The sequence below is a fragment of the Schistocerca serialis genome, chromosome 3 (assembly GCF_023864345.2).
Source record: "Schistocerca serialis cubense isolate TAMUIC-IGC-003099 chromosome 3, iqSchSeri2.2, whole genome shotgun sequence".
Classification (NCBI taxonomy): Eukaryota; Metazoa; Arthropoda; class Insecta; order Orthoptera; family Acrididae; genus Schistocerca; species Schistocerca serialis.
Window position 1 is genome coordinate 1,072,611,083 of NC_064640.1, and position 24,788 is coordinate 1,072,635,870.

The window sequence follows — 24,788 nt, forward strand, 5'->3', positions numbered from 1 at the left end:
GAGCAGTAAAAAGGGCGGAAATGCTGTTTATGTTGATCTCTGTTCCAATTTTCTGTACAGGTCCGAAACTCTCGGTACTTTGGTGATGCAAAACTGTTTTTTATGCGTATATTTCGCCGTTGTCGGTGATGCAAAACTGTTTTTGATGCGTATATTTCGCCGTGTTCGGTGAAGCTTGGCATGTTTGTCAAGTTTAGATCGTGCTTAACGTGTGTGCGAGAAATTCTGATTGGAGGAAAATTTGACAAGATGGCGGACGTTGGTTGTGTCGATGATACGCAGCGCATGTTTAGTGAAAATTGCTTTATTACGATTTATCACACTGTATTGTGAGTTTCCACAACTGTGGAATATACGATCGAGGACAAAAACAAAATAGCACTGACAATTATCAAAATGATAGAGGTATCACATCTTTCCCAGCCATATACTAGGTAGCAAGGGTTTATGAACAAAATCGATGTTTTACGTATAACATACAAGAGTGAGTGCCATGACATAAAATAAATCGAAGTCCTTCGGTTCTTCCGCGTCAGAGGACAAAGTAGAAGAGAATAATTTTGCGCGTACAATACTTGGCGCTTTTTTTTTTCTTTTTTTTCAGTGTGAGGACGAAGTTACTAACGGGTCACTGTCGTTTACGGCTTTTCGTGTGTGTGTATTTCTCTCTCATTTTTAACCATTCCCTGTACCAGGGTCTCGTTCTTTAAACATTGTTCCAGAGTCCTGTTACAAATACTGTATCTGCACTTTCAGCCATTCCCGCAAGTGCCAAAATGCAGAATACACAAAAAAGCGTCTGCTTCAAAAGTAAGGTTAAATTGACAAACTTTCTTGGCACGTGTATAGGCTTGTTTGACACGTGCGTGGCTAGATAAGAGCGAATGTGACGCACGAATTTCCTCTTTTACGCTGCGCGTAACGAGTTTTTGAGAGTTTTATTGCCCATTCGAAGAAAGCTGATTTCGTCATCGGGTTCTGATAATAATAGGCCCGCTTAGCTGGTTTTGATGTGTAAATCTCTCATTTTAAGCCATTTCCTGGACCAGTGACCTTCTTCTTCTTTCTTTCTTCTTCTTCTTCTTCTTCTTTTTCTTCAAACATAGCACCAACGTCAATACCAGGATGGCTTTGTCTGCATTTATCGCTATTCTCATTACTGTCAAAATGGCAGAATTTTATACGAGGGCTGTTCAAAAATTAAGGTGACTTTTCAAATTGCGCGGACAACGTACATCCGGTTATCGATCTTTTTGTTTTGTTATGTTGGTACACACGTCCCGAACATACGTTCACAGTTTCAAGTTTGTTTTTGACAGATAGAAAGGTTAGACGTGTTTTAGTGTGCTCGACTATTTCCGATTATTACAAAAAATGGAGCAAAGAATTTGTATAATCAATTTTTTTATGAAAAATGGAATCAAGTGGTCTAAAAAACTTCAGATGTTGACAGTGGCATACGGTGAGTCTGCTCTAAGTGAAAAAAAAGTTTACAAGTGGTACAAGCTTTTCCAAGATAGCGGAGATGCCACTGACGAACCTCGCTCTGGCCACCTCAGCACATCAACAACAGATGATAACGTCGAAGCTGTGAAGAAAATTGTTTTGGAAGATAGTCGAATTACCGTAAGACAAGCTGCTGAGGATGTTGGCATATCGGTCGGCTCGTGTCATGCAGTTGTTTTTTGGATATTTTGGGCATGAGACAAGTGTTAACGAAGTTTGTTTCGAAACTTCTCAATTTTGTTCAGAAAAACCGTCGTTTGAGCATCGTTCAGGAGCTCTTGACTTCCGATAATGATGATCCTGATTTGCTGAAATGGGTCATACCTGGTGACGAAACATGGGTTTACTGTTGTGACGTCGAAACCAAAGCCCAGTCGTCCCAATGGAAAAGCATCCCGGAGAGGCAAGGCCGAACAAAGCACGCCAAGTCCGATCAAATGTCAAAGTTCTGCTGCTCACTGTTTTCTTTTTTTTCCAATCACAGTGGCGTAGTGCATCGTGAATTTTTGCCTCAAGGTCGCACGGTCAATGGGTATTACCTTGACGTCCGGATTTGACGAAAAACAATTCACCGCTTTTGCACCACGGTAGTGCACCTGTTCATTCATCGTTGCTTCTGGGAGATTTTTTGGCCAAAAACAACACGACAGTCATTCCTCAGCCACGATATTCACCGGATTTGGTTCCCTGCGACCTTTTTCCTGTTCCCAAAACTGAAGAGACCTATAAAAGGACGAAGATTTTCAACGATTGAGGAAATAAAAACTGCACTGCTGGAAGTACTCAAGGCTGTACCAAAAAGTTCTTATGAGAAGTGCTTCGAGGATTGGAAGAAGCGCTGCCACAAGTGTATTGTATCAAAGGGGATTACTCTGAAGGGGACAGCATGAATACTGATGAATAAATAAGTGTTTTTTCATAAAAATATAAAGTCGCCTTACTTTTTGAACACACCTCGTCTGTCGGTATCGCACTTTCAGGCACTGTAGCCCAACAAACCTAGAAAAACAGGACTATCTTGGATAGATCTATAACGCACTGTAGCACCGAAACCGCATATTTGCGTGATAAGCATGTATAAATACGAAATCCACCAAATACAGCACTACCTATCTGGTCTATGCGGGACTATAACTTCGGAAAATGTGAAAGCGAGATTGCACTGTACGGTGTGTTTTTGTTCTACAGTCTGGGCAGAGGACACGTCATAGCTTCAACCAATCAGAACATAGAATGAGAGTACATTACACGTTACGTAATCAGCCAATCATATCATCTCATTCTCAACGCGCGTACACACAATCGACGAAAAAAATTGTTAAAACTGAAACACAAATAAAGTGGATAGTCCAGTGTACTGTACAAAACGTACAGTACCTAGCAAAATGCTGCTGTAACATACCTGTAATGTCGAGGAAACTGAAGGCGTCGGTTTCCCCAAAAAGGCAGTGAGTTGTAGTCGCGACTTGTGCTTGCAACATTCTTCAAAAGACTTCCTGTTTCTTAATTCCGCTGGAAGGGTAAATTGTACCCGCTTCAACAAAAAAGTGATGTAATATTTATTTTTGGTTATGTACTCGACAGAACATACACTCAGCTAGGTAACCCTGGAAATATTTGGTCTCTCTGTCGTTTTGTGGAATGGCACCTCTGGAGTCCCACTTCATTCTCTCCACGTTCTGTGTGTGGACGGAACGCTCTTACGTATCTGTAAAGTTCAGACTATGGTTCACTCTGACCTGCTGAAAACCTACAGTGCCGACTAGAGTGTTGTATTAACTGAAGCAGTCACTAACGATCGTCGTTCCAGAGAGGATCTTTCCTTTTATTATTCTGAACCACTCTTACTTCATCAGAAATTCAGTGGGCTCAAGGAAGCGTTTTTTAGCTCGGCCCTCCCTGAATTCCACCGACAGTTTCCTGAGATTTCACGGCCATTGGTGAGTCCTTTTTCGAAATTTCGCTGCGCCAAGTCACAACCAGACTGTTGTATTCCAACTGTACGTAGACCTCTGGCTACACGCTACAGATCAGTCTGTCACCAAAGCCAGATTTTTGCTGCCGATTCAGGCTGTGATCATATGCCCCGGCTTAACAATAGTACAGGAAATCGCGAGAAATTCGGAAAATACAGCCAAAAAGAGCTTAATCGCGCCCCTGCAAATCGCGACCTATTCGTAGAACAGCCAAGTACGTGTAACAACAAAAAATGCAAAAGTCACAGCTTCACTGCCAGTAATGTAACCCAAGATCACTGAACCCTCCTAGAATTGACGGTTGCAGTTGGCACCAACGTGGTTCCCGTCAACACTCTTAGCAGTACGATCGTCAGTATACGGTGTAAAACAGGACATTTTGTATGTAACAAACCGATGGAGACCTTATAATTGTAATTAATTAGTGCGTAAACTATAAATTATGAGTTCCTTCGAATAAAATAAGAATAGTAAAATTTAAGATGGTTAGTAGTAATGTCCGTCGAGCAGTCTAAGGCGCTACAGTCATGGACTGTTCGGCTGGTCCCGGCGGAGGTCCGAGTCCTCCCTCGGTCATGGGTGTGTGTGTGTTTGTCCTTAGGATAATTTAGGTTAAGCAGTGTGTAAGCTTAGGGACTGATGACCTTAGCAGTTAAGCCCCATAAGATTTCACACACATTTGAACGTTTTAGTAATGTCAGTGTCATGTGTCCCACTCCCCCCGCCCCCTCGTCACCGTCCCCCTTTAATGTTCTAGGATTAAGTTCTGTTATTATGTCCAAGCCGTGACACACCCTCAGGAATCGCGAAATCAAAATCATTATACAGGGTGCGTCAAAAAACTGTATACACACTTTGAAGCGTCATAGAAAATTTATTTCCCGGCCTACAATGTTAAATTTCTGAAAACTTAAAGTCCAATTGGAAAAATAAATGTACTTTTGCAAATATGATTAATGTTCAAACTAGTGGCCTTCAGCATCAATACATTTCTGAGTACGAGTCACCACTGACTCCGTACATTGTACCAAAGTGTCCAAAGAGATTTCTGCGCACACCGCCTGAATCTCATTCCAAAGTGTGTCCAGGTTACTTGGTTTACGTTTGTACACCTCATCTTTTACTGTGTCCCGTAAGAAGGAATCCAGCGGCGTGAGGTGTGGAGAGCGTGCAGGAAACTGGATTGGTCCCCTGCGTCCTATCCACTGGCCTGGCACATCGTGATCCAGGTATGCTCGTACGTCCCTATGATAGTGCGGCGGGGCGCCATCTTGTTGGAAATAAAACTCATCATTACCGTATAATGCACGAATGGCAGGGAACATGGAGTCAGCAAGCATTGTTAGGTACGTTTCTCCAGTAACAGTACCTTCAAAGTGGAAAGGCCCAATGAGTCCCCTTGCAGACAAACCACACCACACATTTACACCAGGCAAATTCACAGCCTTTTCAACTGTAATGTGACGATTATCTTCAGCCCAGTACACGCAACTGTGGCTATTGACAGCTCCATTGAGTTTGTATTGGACTTCATCCGACCAAATTATGCTACCCATAAATCCCGGTTCACGTCTCACCATCTCCTCAACCCATCACAAAATTCTAACCTTCTATCTGGATCGTCGTCACTTAGCTGTTGCAGCAGCCTCGGAATGTACACACGAAACTTGCCTTTCTTCAGAATGCGTTGCACACTACCAGCACTTACATTACTCTCACGTGCCGCTTGCCTCGAAGAGTTTTGAGGTGAACGCTGAAACAGTTGCGAGACCGCAGTTGTGGGGAATCATCACTTGTAGCTGTACGAGGTCGCCCTGATCGACCTTTATGCACATCACACACTGTTCCACGAATTTCGAATTTCTCTCGTAGACGTGTAATTGTTAACCTTGGAGGTGGTTCTGTACCATAGTCACTTCTCCACTGTCTTCGAACCGCAGCTACATTCTCAAACTTCCAGTGCCACTTAATTATCTGCTTCCGCGCTTCGAAGCTCAAACGCACGTCCGCCATGTTGCAGGTAGTTCCTTGCCACTGCTGCCACCTGTTGAAGAAACATAACATTACTTTCTCACATATATTAAACCTTGTAAAACGGGAAATAAATTCACTATAACAGTTCAAAGTGTGTATACATTTTGTTGACGCACCCTGTATATTCGGGATGGGAAAGATTTCTACATACAAGAGTAGCAATGTGATTACTTCATTGGTGACAGTTTCACATGTCGTCTTATACATTTTTTTGACGCACCCTGTATATTCGGGATGAAAAAGATTTCTACATACAAGAGTAGCAATGTGATTGCTTCGTTGGTGACCGTTTAACATGTCTTCTTACGTCCCAGGCTAAACACATGACGGAAAAAAGCGGAACCAAAATTATATAAGAAGCCATAGCTCTAGTTATTTCTGTAGCTGCTGTATGTGTATTAATTTGTGTGTGCGGGCGAGACGAAACAGTCACTTTGCCATTGCCTGGTCGGTTCACGTCTTCTGTGCTCGCTGTAATTGGCCAACTGGATCACGTGTCCTGTGCTCAGATTGCGTCAACAAAGCCACATCGTCCAGGCAATCTAGACGCCACGCTTTGCGATGCTGTTGTGCCGTACTGATGGATTTACTTGCTCATCGCGCAAATGTGCGGTTTCAGCGCTGCAGCGCATTGAAGGCCAATCCGAGAGACGTCATTGTCTTTTCGGCGTGTTGTGCTACAATGCCTCAAAATCCGATACGGGCTTGCTTGGCAAATCCGTAGTCAGATAACGATTTTGTCAAACACATTTGATCGTTTGCGGGGGCCTTAGCCGCGACATTCTGGTCTTGCACTCGACTGAAAAAACCGACCGAAAGAAAATATCGACGGGTAAAATATTCAAATGTGTGTGAAATCTTATGGGACTCAACTGCTAAGGTCATCAGTCCCCAAGCTTACACACTACTTAAGCTAAATTATCCTAAGGACAAACACACACACACCCATGCCCGAGGGAGGACCCGAATCTCCGCCGGGACCAGCTGCACAGTCCATGACTGCAGTGCCTTCAACCGATCGGCTAATCCAGCGCGGCCGACTGGCAAAGTGGTGGTTAAAACCAGTAGATTGTCCCATCACGAATTCCATAATGTTTGAAGTGAAGTGCGGTGTCATACCTTACGTAACTGGTGCCTAGGGTGTTTTGTTTGTGTGTTTCAATTCTAGTTGTTGTTTATAATATGTTGTCACCGATATTTCCTGGCAGATCTAAACTGTGGATCAAGTCGTGACTGCAACCTGGGACCTCCACTTTCTTCGAGCAGGTGTTGTGCTTGCTGAGCTATCCGAGCGTGACTCGCGACTCGCGACTTGCCTTCACAGCTTCAGTTCCGGTAGTAGCTCTTTACCTGTGTACCTCGTGTTGTTCATTTCGTGTGGGTGGTGGCTCACATTAGTACGTTTACTGTGGTGGAGTCACCAAAGTATCCCCAATAGCTGACAGCACTGTTGGCAGCTTTCAGTTGTAGAGTGCCAACAGGTGCAGGTGAGACAATAATCGACTACAGAGGTGTGGCGTCGTTGGCGGGGAGAGGTAGCCTATAGGGAACGCGTTAAGTGACTGCTCGAAGTACCGGGTGATCAAAAAGTCGGTATAAATTTGAAACTTAATAAACCACGGAATAATGTAGATAGAGAGGTAAAAATTGACACACATGCTTGGAATGACATGGGGTTTCATTAGAACAAAAAAAAACGAAGTTCACAAAATGTCCGACAGATGGCGCTGGACAGCGAAACATCAGTGACTGCGCATGACAATCGTGTATAAAAGGAGCTGTAATGAGAGTCTGAGAATCTGATGCGCCAGCAGTCGCAGCATGTTGACGTTACCTGAAAAGGCACTTTTAGTGAAGCTGTATTATCAGAACGGGGAATGTGCTAGTTCAGCGTTACGATCCTATCGCCATAGGAAGGGGATTCGAAAGGGCACCTGTTACCTGGCGATTTAGTGAAGCGGAGGGCATTTGCGGTGTGGGCGTTTCAAAAGATGCCGGAAGATGACGATTGGTTGAGTTACTAAAATGTAGACTTTCACGGCCGGAAATATCATGTCCAGTATAATTATTCGTTTAGAGGAGACGCAAGTACTAGCGGCCACAAGCGGGTATTACGAAAGGCTCTACAGGGAGGCAATCGAAATCGCTAAACACCCAAATAATTTCAACCGAAAGGAGGAGGGCGTGAAATTAAACGGCATATGGATGCCGGTGTTGAGGAAGATGTGTACCACCCGTCCACTACTGGGTGATGGCAACGGCGACGGACAGCGGCCAATTGCACTGACGTTTCCAAAACACGTGACGTCACGCCGCGGCGCGGGAGCGCGCGGACACGGAATTTAGCGGCAGTCAGTAGCGAGCCAGCGGGTGTGTTGGACCTTCCATCGAGCTACGGACCAAAAATGGTTCAGATGGCTCTGAGCACTGTGGGACTTAACATCTGTGGTCATCAGTCCCCTAGAACTTAGAACTACTTAAACCTAACTAACCTAAGGACATCACACACATCCAAGCCCGAGGCAGGATTCGAACCTGCGACCGTAGCGGTCACGGGGTTCCAGACTGAAGCGCCTAGAACCGCACGGCCACACCGGCCGGCCAGCTACGGACCCCCTTGAAGATGTCTCCCGCAGTCGGAGACGAAACGTTGGGAATCGACACAGAATTCATCAACCGACCACGGCATAACATCCCGGATAATTATAATGGACATGATTGGTTGAGTAACGTGTTGTGGACCGACGAAGCTCATTTCACGCTCCGAGGGTCTGTCAATGCCCACAACTGCAGAATTTGGGCTACCGAAAATCCTAGAACTGTCGTGGAAACTCCATTGCACGACGAGAAAGTCACGGTATGGGTTGGATTTACCACATCTAACATTATCGGGCTTTTTTTCTTCGAGGATATGCGTGATTCTGGTTTTGAAACTGCTACCGTGACGGGTGAGAGGTACGCCGATATGTTACAGAATCGCATCATCCCCAGCCTGGCTGATAAACACCTGAAGAACGTACGATGTTTATACAGGATGGCGCTCCACCCCATATTGCTAGACGCGTGAAAGATCTCTTGCGCGCGTGGTTTGGTGATGATCGTGTGCTCAGCCGCCACTTTCGTCATGCTTGGCCTCCCAGGTCCCCAGACCTCAGTCCGTGCGATTATTGGCTTTGGGGTTACCCGAAGTCGCAAGTGTGTCGTGATCGACCGACATCTCTAGGGATGCTGAAAGACAACATCCGACGCCAATGCCTCACCATAAATCCAGACATGCTTTACAGTGCTGTTCACAACTTTATTGCCGGCCGAAGTGGCCGTGCGGTTAAAGGCGCTGCAGTCTGGAACCGCAAGACCGCTACGGTCGCAGGTTCGAATCCTGCCTCGGGCATGGATGTTTGTGATGTCCTTAGGTTAGTTAGGTTTAACTAGTTCTAAGTTCTAGGGGACTAATGACCTCAGCAGTTGAGTCCCATAGTGCTCAGAGCCATTTTTTGAACAACTTTATTCCTCGACTACAGCTATTGTTGAGGAATGATGGTGAACATATTGACCATTTCCTATAAAGAACATCATCTTTGCTTTTTCTTATTTTGTTATGCTAATTATTGCTATTCTGATCAGATGAAGCGCCATCTGTCGGAAATTTTTTGAACTTTTGTATTTTTTTGGTTCTAATAAAACCCCATGGCATTCCAAGCATGTGTGTCAATTTGTACCTCCCTATCTACATTATTCCGTGATTTATTCAGTTTCAAATTTATTATAGACTTTTTGATCACCCGGTAGATGCGCGAAGCAGCTGAGGCGAGCTCTTAGCAGCTGTAGAGCCAAAACATTATGACCGGTAGGTTTGTGGCTCTAGATGTTCATGCACAGGTCACGTGATTCGCACAAATAATGGGCTGCAGATTTGTGTGCGCGGTGGTGGTGCCTAATAGTGACAAAAACACGTAGGATTTCCATGACGCGAATTTGTTCAGCGAGACATTAATGTGAGCTATAATGCTCCTCAAATTCCTGTTCCACGGTTCTGGCTCCGAGATGCGGACAACTATACTGCAGAAAGATAACACCGCCATTGGGGAAGACATCTAGCGTGAAGGGATGCAGGTGGTTTGCATTTGTCAGAGTGCCTTTGATTACTGCCACAGGTGCTGAGCAAATGCGGGAGAATGTCTCCCAGAGCATAACGCTGGTCCTACCAGCCCGCGTCCGTGGTGCGCTGCACATTCTGAGCCGCCGTTCACCTCGATGGCGGCATTTGTGGACATGACCGTTGTTTACCAAAAATGTGATTCACCCGAAGAGCTGACACGTTTCATCGATCGTCAGTCGAACCCCGACGGTCCCGCGGCCACTGCACATGTGCACTACTGGCCTTTAAAATAGCTACACCACGAAGATGACGTGCTACAGACGCGAAATTTAACCGACAGGAAGAAGATGCTGTGATATGCAAATGATGAGCTTTGCAGAGCATTCACACAAGGTTGGCGCCGGTGGCGACACCTACAACGAGCTGGCATGAAGAAAGTTTCCAACCAATTTCTCATACACAAACAGCAGTTGACCGGCGTTGCCTGGTGAAACGTTGTTGTGATGCCTCGAGTAAGGAGGAGAAATGCGTACCATCACGTTTCCGACTTTGATAAAGGTCGGATTGTAGCCTATCGCGATTGTGGTTTATCGTATCACGACATTGCTGCTCGCATTGGTCGAGATCCGATCACTGTTAGCAGAATAAGGAATCGGTGGGTTCAGGAGGGTAATACAGAACGCCGTGATAGATCCCAACGGCCTCGTATCACTAGCAGTCGAGATGACAGGCATCTTATCCACATGGCTGTAACGGATCGTGCAGCCAAGTCTCGATCCCTGAGTCAACAGTTGGGGAAGTTTGGAAGACAACAACCATCTGCACGAACAGTTCCACGACGTTTGCAGCAGCACGGACTATCAGCTCGGAGACCGTGGCTGCAGTTACCCTTGACATTGCATCACAGACAGGAGCGCCTGCGATGGTGTACTCAACGACGAACCTGGTTGCACGAATGGCAAAACGTCATTTTTTCGGATGGATCCAGGTTCTGTTTACAGCATCATGATGGTCGCATCCGTGTTTGGCGACATCGCGGTGAATGCACATTGGAAGCGTGTATTCGTCATCGCCATACTGGCGTATCACCCGGCGTGATGGTATGGGGTGCCATTGGTTACACGTCTCGGTCACCTCTTGTTCGGATTGACGGCACTTTGAACAGTGGACGTTACATTTCAGATGTGTTACGACCCGTGGCTCTACCCTCCATTCGATCCCTGTGAAACCCTACATTTCAGCAAGATAATGCACGACCGCATGTAGCAGGTCCTGTACGGGCCTTTCTGGATACAAAAAATGTTCAACTGCTGCCCTGGCCAGCACATTCTCCAGATCTCTCACCTATTGAAAACGTGTGGTCAATGGTGGCCGAGCAAGTGGCTCATCACAATATGCCAGTCACTACTCTTAATGAACTGAACTGTATCGTGTTGAAGCTGCATGGGCACTTGTACCTGTACACGCTATTCAAGCTGTGTTTCACTCAATGCCCACGCGTATGAAGGCCGTTATTACGGCCAGAAGTGGTTCTTCTGGGTATTGATTTCTCAGGATCTATGCACCGAAATTGCGTGAAAATGTAATCACATCTCAGTTCTAGTATAATATATTTGTCCAATGAATACCAGTTTATCATATGTATTTCTTCTTGGTGTAGCAATTTTAATGGCCAGTAGTGTAATTGACAATGTTGTCGGGTTAAAGTACGAACACGTATGGATGGTCTGCTGCGTAACATCGTGATCGATAATGTACGATGAAACACTCGTGTGTGCACCGACATTGTGCTCGTTTGGCCGAGACGCCACAGCTCACCACCTATCCTGCCCATGTTCTCTGATGAGTAGTGGATGTCCAACCGTTTAGTGCCTAGTGCTAGTTTCACTGTCCTTCTACCTCTTTCTGTAGATGCTCGAGACAGTGGCGTGTAAACATTTGATCAGCTTATCCATTTTCGAGATACTCTTTCACAGGCACTGCGTAGTAGTAATCTACCCTTTATCAGAGTCACTTATCTGAATGGCTTTCCCCATTTGCAATTCGTATCTTCTCTACGTGTCTGCCCCACTTGTATACTTTTGTTACCACATCGTATGCCCACAACGCCACCAGGCAGCAACGGATGTCGCGGTGGTCAGTGGTCGTAATCATTTGACTCGTAAGTGTTGTAGGAACAGTGGAGGTGACAATCCGTTGGCAGCAATGATCTCATGGACGGGGTTGCCGTGACGAACTGTGCTGTAATGTAGCGGAGGTCTGGGTTATGTCGGAAGCCGATTGTTCGTCCGAGTTAGCGAACCTGTCGAATGTCTCGCCAGAAAATTCTGTTTCTGTTAAATAATATAATAATAATAATAATAATAATAATAATAATAATAAACCCCGTGGAGGCCCGGGAAAAGAATAGGCCTCCGGTATGTTCTGCCAGCCGTAAAAGGCGACGAAAAGAACAAACCACTAATAGGGCTAACCCCCCTTTTAGTGTGATTACTTGGTTCAGGACAGAAGAAGCCTCGGACAAGCGCCGTCATGGTCGGGGACGACGCTTGAACCCTATGCCCGCCCACAATGGTAACAACACTGCTAGCCAACTGGAAAATGATTTAAATCCAAATAGAGGTGTTTTGCAGGATATGCTTCCTGCAACCACCCTAGAAGGAAAACAAAGACAGAGGATGAGATGGTCAGATGAAGTTAATCGACACCTCATGTTCTGTTATTACCAAGCAACAAACCTAGGAACCAACACAACTGGATACAGATCACAAGTATACACAACATTTATTACCAGATACCCGGAATTAAAATTTTTAACAGAACAACGACTAGCTGATCAGATCCGTGTAATAATAAAAAATAACAGGATACCCCAGTCAGAATTAGAAAACATCAAACAACAAGTACAAGAAATACTGGAACAAAATAATGTGCAATCAGAAGAAGAAGAAAATACAGTAATGGACTCAAACATCCCAGAGCAAACAAACAAAGACCAACACGCATCAATTAAACAATCAGAGGAAAACGAAATCTTAAGACAGCCACCAGAACAAGCACAAATAGAACACGAAGAGACACACGTGTTAGATATAGAAGAGAAATTTCAGCTGACATATATAGAATACAAAGACACAAATACAGACATCGGACCATTCTTGCATAGACCGCCAAATAACCCACAAGTCGAAACAACAATAAAAACTATCAACACAATCATACACAACAAAATAAATGAAAATACAACTATGGAAGAGTTACAACTACTGGTTTATATAGGAGCACTCACTACACTAAATATACACACTAGGCAGAGATCAGAACAAACCAATACACAGAAGAAACCCACAAAACCAGCATGGCAACACAGGCTACAGATCAGAATAGAAAAACTGAGAAAAGACATCGGACAGCTAACACAATTTATAAGAAATGAAATATCAGACAAAAAACGAAAAAGGTTAGGTAAAATCTCACAACAAGGAGCAATAGAGCAATTAGATGAAAAGAAGCAGAAATTACAAGCATTGGCCAAACGACTTAGAAGATACAAAAAATGTGAAAATAGAAGGAAACAAAACCAAACATTCAACACAAACCAAAAGAGATTTTACCAAACAATAGATAACACACACATTAAAACAGACAATCCACCAAACATAACAGACATGGAACACTTCTGGAGCAACATATGGTCAAACCCGGTACAACATAACAGGCATGCACGGTGGATACAAGCAGAAACAGACACATACAAGATGATACCACAAATGCCTGAAGTGATAATTTTGCAACATGAAGTCACCTGAGCAATTAATTCTACACACAATTGGAAATCCCCTGGAAATGATAAAATAGCAAATTACTGGCTAAAGAAGTTCACCTCAACACATTCACATCTAACTAAATTATTTAACAGTTACATTGCAGACCCATACACATTCCCTGATACACTTGCACATGGAATAACCTATCTGAAACCTAAAGATCAAGCAGACACAGCAAACCCAGCTAAATATCGCCCCATAACATGCCTACCAACAATCTACAAAATATTAACTTCAGTCATTAAACAGAAATTAATGACACATACAACACAGAACAAAATTATAAATGAAGAACAAAAAGGCTGCTGCAAAGGAGCACGAGGATGTAAAGAGCAACTGATAATAGATACAGAGGTGATATATCAAGCTAAAACTAAACAAAGGTCGCTACACTATGCATACATTGATTACCAAAAAGCCTTTGATAGTGTACCCCACTCATGGTTACAACAGATATTGGAAATATACAAAGTAGATCCTAAATTGATACAGTTTCTAAACATAGTAATGAAAAACTGGAAAACCACACTTAATATTCAAACAAATTCAGATAACATCACATCACAGCCAATACAGATTAAGCGTGGAATATACCAAGGAGACTCATTAAGTCCTTTCTGGTTCTGTCTTGCTCTGAACCCACTATCCAACATGCTAAATAATACAAATTATGGATATAATATTACTGGAACATACCCACACAAAATCACACATTTGCTATATATGGATGATCTAAAACTACTGGCAGCAACTAATCAACAACTCAACCAATTACTAAAGATAACAGAAGTATTCAGCAATGATATAAATATGGCTTTTGGAACAGAATAAATATCTAGGATACAGACAAAAAATAGGAATAGATAATACAAATATTAAAGAAGAACTAAAAGAAAAATATAGACAAAGGCTAACAAAAATACTGAAAACAGAATTGACAGCAAGAAACAAGACAAAAGCTATAAATACTTATGCTATACCAATATTGACCTACTCATTTGGAGTAGTGAAATGGAGTAACACAGACCTAGAAGCACTCAATACACTTACACGTTCACAATGCCACAAATATAGAATACATCACATACATTCAGCAACAGAAAGATTCACATTAAGCAGAAAGGAAGGAGGACGGGGATTCATCGACATAAAAAACCTACATTATGGACAGGTAGACAATTTAAGAAAATTCTTTCTAGAACGAGCAGAAACTAGCAAAATACACAAAGCAATCACTCATATAAATACATCAGCTACACCACTGCAATTTCATAACCACCTTTACAACCCTTTAGATCATGTAACATCAGCAGATACGAAGAAAGTAAATTGGAAAAAGAAAACACTACATGGCAAGCACCCGTATCATCTAACACAGCCACACATCGATCAAGACGCATCCAACACATGGCTAAGAAAAGGCAGTATATACAGTGAGACGGAAGGATTCATGATTGCAATACAGGATCAAACAATAAACACCAGATATTACAGCAAGCATATTATTAAAGATCCCAATACCACAACAGATAAATGCAGACTTTGCAAACAACAAATAGAAACAGTAGATCACATTACAAGCGGATGTACAATACTAGCAAATACAGAATACCCCAGAAGACATGACAATGTAGCAAAAATAATACATCAACAACTTGCCATACAACATGAACTAATAAAACAACATGTTCCCACATACAAGTATGCACCACAAAATGTACTGGAGAATGATGAATACAAATTATACTGGAACAGAACCATTATAACAGATAAAACAACACCACATAACAAACCTGACATCATACTCACCAATAAAAAGAAGAAATTAACACAACTAATCGAAATATCCATACCCAATACAACAAATATACAAAAGAAAACAGGAGAAAAAATTGAAAAATACATCCAACTGGCTGAGGAAGTCAAGGACATGTGGCATCAGAATAAAGTTGACATCATACCAATCATACTATCAACTACAGGAGTCATACTACACAATATCCACCATTACATCAATACAATACAGCTACATCCAAACTTATATATACAATTACAGAAATCCGTAATTATTGATACATGTTCAATTACCCGAAAGTTCCTAAATGCAATATAACATATACCATACAGTTAAAATGAAGTGACGCTTGATCAAGGTCCGCGTCACGTCCCATTTTTAACCAGACTTAACGTCTGAGAAAGTAAAGAAATAATAATAATAGTATCACATCACAGCCAAGGCAGATTAAGCGTGGAAGATATCAAGCAAACGCATTAAGTCCTTTCTGGTTCTGCCTTGCTCTGAACCCACTATCCAACATGCTAAATAATACAAATTATGGATATAATATTACTAGAACATACCAACACAAAATCATACATTTGCTATACATGGATGATCTAAAACTACTGGCAGCAACAAATCAACAACTCAACCAATTACTAAAGATAACAGAAGTATTCAGCAATGATATAAATATGGCTTTCGGAACAGATAAATGTAAGAAAAATAGCATAGTCAAGGGAAAACACACTAAACAAGAAGATTACTTATTGGATAACCACAGTGACTGCATAGAAGTGATGGAAAAAACAGATGCCTATAAATATCTAAGATACAGGCAAAAAATAGGAATAGATAATACAAATATTAAAGAAGAACTAAAAGAAAAATATAGACAAAGACTAACAAAAATACTGAAAACAGAATTGACAGCAAGAAACAAGACAAAAGCTATAAATACTTATGCTATACCAATATCTACCTACTCATTTGCAGTAGTGAAATGGAGTAACACAGACCTAGAAGCACTCAATACACTTACACGATCACAATGCCACAAATATAGAATACATCACGTACATTCAGCAACAGAAAGATTCACATTAAGCAGAACGAAAGGAGGAAGGGGATTTATCGACATAATAAACCTACATTATGGACAGGTAGACAATTTAAGAAAATTCTTTATAGAACGAGCAGAAACTAGCAACATACACAAAGCAATCACTTATATAAATACATCAGCTACACCTTTGCAATTTCATAACCACTTCTACAATCCTTTAGATCACATAACATCAACAGACACAAAGAAAGTAAATTGGAAAAATAAAACACTATATGGCAAGCACCTGTATCATCTAACACAGCCACACATTGATCAAGACGCATCCGACACTTGACTAAGAAAAGGCAATATATACAGTGAGATGGAAGGATTCATGATTGCAATACAGGGTCAAACAATAAACACCAGATATTACAGCAAGCATATATTAAGGATCCCAATACCACAACAGATAAATGCAGACTTTGCAAACAACAAATAGAAACAGTAGATCACATCACAAGTGGATGTACAATACTAGCAAATATAGAATACACCAGAAGACATGACAATGTAGCAAAAATAATACATCAACAACTTGCCATACAACATAAACTAATAAAACAACACGTTCCCACATACAAGTATGCACCACAAAATGTACTGGTGAATGATGAATACAAATTATACTGGAACAGAACCATTATAACAGATAAAACAACACCACATAACAAACCTGACACATACTCACCAATAAAAAGAAGAAATTAACACAACTAATCGAAATATCCCTACCCAATACAACAAATATACAGAAGAAAACAGGAGAAAAAATTGAAAATTAGATCCAACTGGCTGAGGAAGTCAAGGACATGTGGCATCAGGATAAAGTTAACATTATACCAATTATACATCAACTACAGGAGTCATACCACACAATATCCACCAGTACATCAACGCAATACAGCTGCATCCAAACTTATATATAGAACTACAGAAATCTGTAATTATTGATGTTCAGTTACCCGAACGTTCCTAAATTCAATGTAACATATACCGTACAGTTAAAAGGAAGTCACGCTTGATCGAGGTCCGTGTCACTTTCCATTTTTAACCAGATATAACATCTGAGAAAGGAAAGAAATAATAATAGCTTTATTCAACATCGAATGGTACACTGCACACGTACAAAGAAACAGTAATGATTAAAGTTATTTGTACAATACACAAGACACATTCTTCTGAATACGTCATTAATTTACAACAAAATTACAATAAGATGTTTACTGATTTCTATTCACATAATTTCGCGAAGCATTTGTTGTTCTTCATGTAAGTATGGTACTCTTCTAATGTGTAGAAAGGGTGTTTTACTAAAAGTTTCTTAAGCTGGTGTTTCAATTTAACTGTAGGAAGAGCCATGACTGCACTAGGCAGTGCATTAGCCAATTTTATACCTGCGTACTGAGGCCCCTTTTCGTAAAGTGCTGTTCTGTGGGTGCCAATGTAAAAACTTTATTTCTAGTATTGTACTGGTCGAAATCTGAATAAGTGTTCGGGTGCAGTCTTTTCAGAAGCAATATGGCTTTTAGAATGTATGTGTTTACAACACTTAACACCTCAGTTTTTGGAAACAAGTTGCGACAAGATTTCCTATATTTTGCTCCACAGATTATTCTCACACCCCTTTTTTGAAGAATGAGTTTGGTTGTTGCCCCCCAAATTTCAATACTGTAGTTCAAGTGAGAGGAGAAAAGAGCACGGTATGCAGTCCATAGGACTACAGTGTCTCTACAGAACTTGCAAATAGTACTGATTGCAAATATATTTGTTGACAACTTAGTTGTTAGGGAGTCAATATGTGTGTCCCATTTCAGGTTGCTTTGGATTGTTACGCCAAGGAATTTTGCACTAGACTCTTTCTTTACCAATTCATTGACAATGTATAATTTAATTTCATTATTCAAACTACTTTTGTTAAACTCCATCAAACATGTTTTACTGGTGCTTACATTTAAGTGGCTTTCATTAAAAAACTGAACAATTTCTTTTGTCACATTATTACACTTGGCCTCTAGTTCATTACACAACTCCTTTTTACACACAATGGCCGTGTCATCGGCATAAAAAACAATTTTTGAATTTATAGTACAGTATTTAATATCATTTACATAGATAGAGAACAGAAGGGGGCCCAACACTGAGCCCTGGGGCACGCCATATTTTATGCAAGCGATCTCTGATTTGTAGACACCACTTTCCGTTTTAAGCAGAACAAACTGTTTTCTAATGCTCACATAACACTTTATTAGGTCATAAGCAGCGCCTCTAATGCCCATGTTCTGTAGCTTGTCTAATAGGATGTCAACATTCACACAATCAAAGGCTTTTTCTAGGTCTAGGTATGAAATTTGTAGTGACAGACTGACCAGTAGTGTAACCTGAGCCCTAAGTTAGATTGGAAGATGATAGTCTGATTGTGCGTTGGCAAAGCCAATGAATGTGATGGCTTTCTTTTTGTATAGGCTACTGTATTGTGCATTCCAGAGTTAAATTTATGTCGCTGGTGAAGACACTATTTTCTTACAGTGGCTATATTTTCAGATTTTCAGTACATCTACATCTACACCTACACCCATACTCCGCAAGCCACCTGACGGTGTGTGGCGGAGGGTACCTTGAGCACCTCTATCGGTTCTCCCTTCTATTCCAGTCCCGTATTCGCGGAAAGAAAGATTGTCGGTATGCCTCTGTGTGGGCTCTAATCTCTCTCATTTTCTCCTCACGGTCTCTTCGCGAGATATACGTTGGGGGGAGCAATGTACTGCTCGACTCCTCGATGAAGGTATGTTCTCGAAACTTCGACAAAAACCCGTACCGAGCTACTGAGCGTCTCTCTTGCAGAGTCTTCCACTGGAGTTTATCCATCATCTCCGTAACGTTTCCGCAATCACTAAATGATCCTGTAACGAGGTGTGCTGCTTTCCATTGGATCTTCTCTCTCTCTTCTATCAACCCTATCTGGTTCGGATCCCACAATGTTGAGCAATATTCAAGCAGTGGACAAACAAGTTTACTGTAACCTACTTCCTTTGTTTTCAGACTGCATTTCCTTAGAATTCTTCATGTGAATGTCAGTCTGGCATCTGCTTTACCAACGATCAATTTTATATGATCATTCCATTTTAGATCACTGCTAATGCCTATTCCCAGAAAATTTATGGAATTAACTGCTTCCATTTGCCGACCTGCTATATTGTATCTAAATGATAAAGGATATTTCTTCCTATGTATTCGCAGCACATTACACTTGTCTACATTGAGATTCAGTTGCCATTCCCTGCACCATGTGTCAATTCATTGCAGATCCTCCTGCATTTCAGTACAATTTTCCTTTGTTACAACCTCTCGATGTACCACAGCATCATCCGCAAAAAGCCTCGGTGAACTTCCGAAGTTATCCACAAGGTCATTTATATATATGGTGCTACGACACTCCATTGCGGCACACCTGAAATCACTTTTACTTCGGAAGACTTCTCTCCATTGAGAATGACATGCTGCGCTCTGCTATCTAGGAACTCTTCAATCCAATCAGACAATTGGTCTGATAGTCCATATGCCCTTACTTTGACTGTGGGGAACTGTATCGAACACCTTGCGGAAGTCAAGAAGCACGGCATCTACCTGTGAACCCGTGTCTATGGCCCTCTGAGTCTCGTGGAGAAAAGCACGAGCTGGGTTTCACACAATCGTCTTTTTTGAAACGCGTGCTGATTCCTACAGAGTAGATTTCTAGTCTCCAGAAAAGTCATTATACTCGAACATAATACATGTTCCAAAATTCTACAACTGATGGATGTTAGAGATATAGGTCTATAGTTCTGCACATCTGTTCGACGTCCCTTCTTGAAAACGGGGATGACCTGTGCCCTTTTCCAATCTTTTGGAATGCTACGCTTTTCTACAGACCTACGGTACACCTACATCGGATGGCATTAAAAAGAACAGCATTCCTGACTCTCAGTGCCAATGGAGATCCTGTGACATCATCGGAATTTATATTGCAGTGTTTCTGTTTTTTATTATGTCAGCTGTCAGTTATTCCTTAAGGCACATATCTCTATCACATCAATGATGTGAGCGGTCTGTTGGCTCAATATCACACTATTAACTTGTCCTGAAATAGTTTCAGCCATAAGAAATGATTTCAGCGACAGTTGTCAAATAATGTTGGCATGTCGTTGCTGTTATTTGTTCCATTAACACAGTGGGAAGTAGCTGAAATCCGTGTGAGTGCGGGTTTGTAATGCTGTTTATGTTTTTTTGCAGTGTCTGCAAGCATATCCGACAGACGTCCACTCGACAGCTCGTCACCTCCCCTGGCGCCTTCCACCTCACCGTAGTCCGACTGCAGGCTCGACAGTGAAATGGCTTCAGTGTCTGAGCACAGTGGACTGTGCCACGTGGGAGAAGGCGCTGCAGTGTGGCGTATGAGCATTGACGACTTGCCTGAGGAGATACTGATAAAGATCTTCTCTCACTTGTCTTTCACTGAGCTAGTGGACGTGGTACGGAAAGTGTGCCGTCGTTGGAGAAAGCTGTCGCGAGATTTGAGGTTGTGGGCTGACAAGGAATACCATGTCGGGTAAGTAACCTGCTGGCTGTAACATTGTAAAACTGACGTGGGAACTTTGGATGTGAGCACATTGTCGGCACAACTTAGATCATTCTGCTTTTGTATTCAAAATGAGTTCCACTTTTAGAATCCTGTAAAGGAGCTAAGACCTATTTGATTTTGGTATATTTGTTAGATTGAGTGTGTTAGCTAAATTGGATAGTGTCATTTGGTGCACAGGTGCTAGTAATAAACTGTCTTCTTTTACTTCTTCGTTAGTCTTGTACCCTGTTCTGTTTGTGAACCAGGGTATACGCCATATTTTTACCTTTCTTTTCTACCCCTTTACTTCTCTTTGCGAGAATGTACCCATTCATTTTTTTCTTGCCCTCATTTTTCCCTGACGGAGTTTCAAAACATTCCAAAGATCAGTGACTCTCTCTGCCGATTAAATATCTTTCTGCTCACCACCAGTTCCTATTGTGCTCTGGCGTAAAAGTCTACGATAGGGCCAGTGGTGTACTTACATGTTTAATGCAAGAAACATTTCTGTATGTTTTCCCCACATTACATTTTCATCTATCCGTACTCCTAAAAATTTAGTGACACGGGTTTTCTTTATCTTACACTGCCCAAGTTCTGTTGTTATGTGGCTCCCAGTTTGTTTTATGTCTGAAGTCTACCGAAACTCTTTCTTTGTCATTCACAATTAAAATGTTATCCATAAACAATACATTTCATCTTTCTGCGCTACTGTGACTGTCTTCTGAAGGCCAGTATCATTCATAGCTTTAACAGACAGATTGGTGTCATCAGCAAACAATATTGTACCTGCTGCTGATACATGGCTTGGCATGCCATTTATAAATATTAAGAACAGCAGTGGTGCCAGCAGGGAGTCTTGTGGCACCCCATATCCGACTCTTTGGTATTCTGATGAGTAAACTTTCCCTGTATCTTTACCATTTGGTGCCTGTTACAAAGATAAGATTTGAACCATTCATATGAATCCCACAACATAGCAATATAGCTCTCTCTCTCTCTCTCTCTCTCTCCCCCCCCCCCCCCATCTCTCTCTTTCTTTCTTTTTAAAAAAATACATAAGACATGTTGAAGACACCTCCCTATCCCCCCCCCCCCCCCTGGTCAAGATTGATTATATAATGAACTTTTCTCTGATCAGGAACTCTTTCAGGCTCTTGACGCATCAAACAGTGTGGCCTCAGGCCCTGGTTCAGTTCATCATCCAACATGTGAATGTTACTCAAACCTGGCCAGAAAGTATTTTTGCTTTTCAGGGTCAAGATAGTATCCCTATCCTTAAACCAGGCAAAATCCAGACATCCATTTACAGCTACTGACCGATTAGCCTCATCAGTGTGCTCTGAAAACTGCTCGAAAAGATGGTGGCCTGACGGTTGTTCTGGTTTCTCGAATCACTGGGCCTTTTGTCCCCCAGTTTCCAGGAGGAACAATCCTCAATTAACCGTGTGGTTAGGTTGGAAACAGCAATCTGATGGGGTGTTTCTAAACGGTGAAATCTCATTGAAGCCTTTTTTATCTCCATGAGGCATACAACACTGCCCAGCATGATCACATTTTACTTAACCTAAATGACAGGGGCTTTCAAGACGCCCTACTGATTTTTGTCGGCTTTTACTCCACTGATTTTTTCGTGTTACAGTCGGTACACCACTCAGAGTGCACGGGTCCAAAAAAATGGCAGGGCTCCATGCATTTCACAACCTGTCGTACCTCTCGTCACACTCACATTGTTTCAGCTTTTGCATTTGTAACAGCTCCCAGTCTGTAGCCTTCACCAAACAACAATTTCAAGGTGTATCCATGGAGCCTCCACTTGGACCCTTTCCCGCGACCTCCAATTCTCTTCGACAAAAATGTGAGACACGCATTTGTGTCGTCCTACCGCAGTCCGTTATAGTGTAACGACGTATTAGTTTTTCGTTTGATATATGTATGACCATGTGCAGACTTCGTCACCTACGTCAGTTACAACCCACTTCAAAAATGATTCATATTCTTTTAAATTGTCATAGAATGGTTCTTGAACGAAACTGTAAAACATCAGTTGAGTCGTGTGCAAAGAATTACATCACTTGGGCCAATTGGTTTTTGTAACTTTTCCCAATTTAAATTTCGTTTGTTTCTCCTCAGAAATTATATTGACACACGTTATCTTGATCTAATCGATATCAGAATCACACATTAAATAAACTTTTTAGATTCAAAGTTTCGGCGAACGACGTAAGAATTACTAATCTTGTCAAATATATTATTAATCCGTTCACACAATTCTTCATAAATAAATCTTCAAGACACGTGTTTCAACTTTAGTAGCATACACTATTTTATTAGCTTCCTACACATACAGATGTGAACTTGAGCGTTGACAGACAGTGACTGACATTTCAATAAGATTAAGCTCTATATGACGTCATTGTTGTACAAAAAGAGTATAAAAATTCATTTTTAATTTTTAGAAACACGACGCAACAACTCGGTTCCAGGATCTTCTGTTGCTCCTTGGCTGTCGACCCGCGACGTATAGCGGCCAGCAATTTCCTCTCTGGTCGCGGCAACGAAGATGCTGTCCCCGTTCGTTGCGCCGCCCTCTCCGTACATGAAACACATAAAAAAAATACAAAACTTTTAGATAATTCACATCTATTACAAATAATAAGAAAACACATAAACAAAACTAAATCAAACTTATAGTCACCTGCAAACTGGGCTGACTTTGGTGGATGGGTGACGCTTAATTTCGTCCCACTACATACCCCACCCACAGGCTCAGTTTGTCAGGTTTTAACCGAAATTAAAACTTTTCAATATACAATATTTAACTGTTAATACAATTTCCTCACATTTTACGTAACCTAGAGTCCTTGCTCTTAGATAGATTTAATCCTTTTAATACGATATTGTTGTGACTATTTGTCATTTACTCTTAATTGTGCTATTATGGTAATTCGTAACCGAATATAGGGAGATTGCTCCTCTTCAGTTAATAGTTGCTAATAAATACTAATTTAGTACGTTCTTTAACGTTGTTACATTAGGACAGAGCGTTCAAATTGTGATAGATTAGTTTCAGTTTCATTTATTTACTAGAGTTATTCTTTCCAAAAATGTATATTACTCATAAGTTTCTCACAGTAACTAATAGTACTATTTACTTTACGTCATTCTTTTCCCCAATGCCTTATTTTTGCCTGAGGTCAGGAAGAAATCAAGCAAAACTTTCTTTAGAATCTCGGCACGGCGTTCTTTACCTTCGGACACCTTGTTGGGTAATGGCAATTTATTTAGGAGAAACAAGCGAGAGAGCCCCGTTTGGTGTGTTCTATATTAACACTATTACAAACCTCTATTAAAGGCACTCTGCTATGTTCTCGTGAGCCATATAGCTCTGGACGCCCATGGTCCCTAAACTATTAACCATCCCCTTTGGTTCCTACTATCCGAGTAAATTTAAAATACGCTAAATTCCTTTTGACCTAAGAGTAAAATTTCTTCTATATAAATCCCCCTTTTGGTTATCTTTCTCCTTTTGAAGTACCATTAGATTATTGTAGAACACTTGTTTAAGCTTTCTGTTTCATTCTTTAAAATAATACGTAACTATCACGAAAACTTCACATGAATAAACTATGAACGCTCTTCCGTGTGTAACATATACTAAATATTAACTTATTTAGGAATGAAGGGTTTCATTTGATCAACACTATATAATCCTTTAATTACACCTGATGAAGGTTCCATAAGAAGTAATGCTTTGGGATGTACAATCTTATGTACAACATATGGACCTTCAAAGATAAAGAAGAATTTTCTACATTCCTTACCGATCTTAGAACTTTTAGGACGAGATCGTACTAA

General features: G+C 41.5%; 1 protein-coding gene across 3 annotated transcripts in view; it reads left to right on the top strand.

Annotated features, from left to right (window-relative positions):
* The window catches only part of LOC126471504 (uncharacterized), a 136,611-nt gene that overhangs the window by 42,821 nt on the left and 69,002 nt on the right, over positions 1 to 24,788 (top strand). For all 3 annotated transcript variants that reach the window (XM_050099722.1, XM_050099721.1, XM_050099723.1), the window contains exon 2: positions 20,603 to 20,918. In XM_050099722.1, the coding sequence (XP_049955679.1) occupies positions 20,912 to 20,918 (7 nt within the window). In that variant the 5' untranslated portion in view covers positions 20,603 to 20,911. The remainder of the gene's footprint in view (positions 1 to 20,602; positions 20,919 to 24,788) is intronic.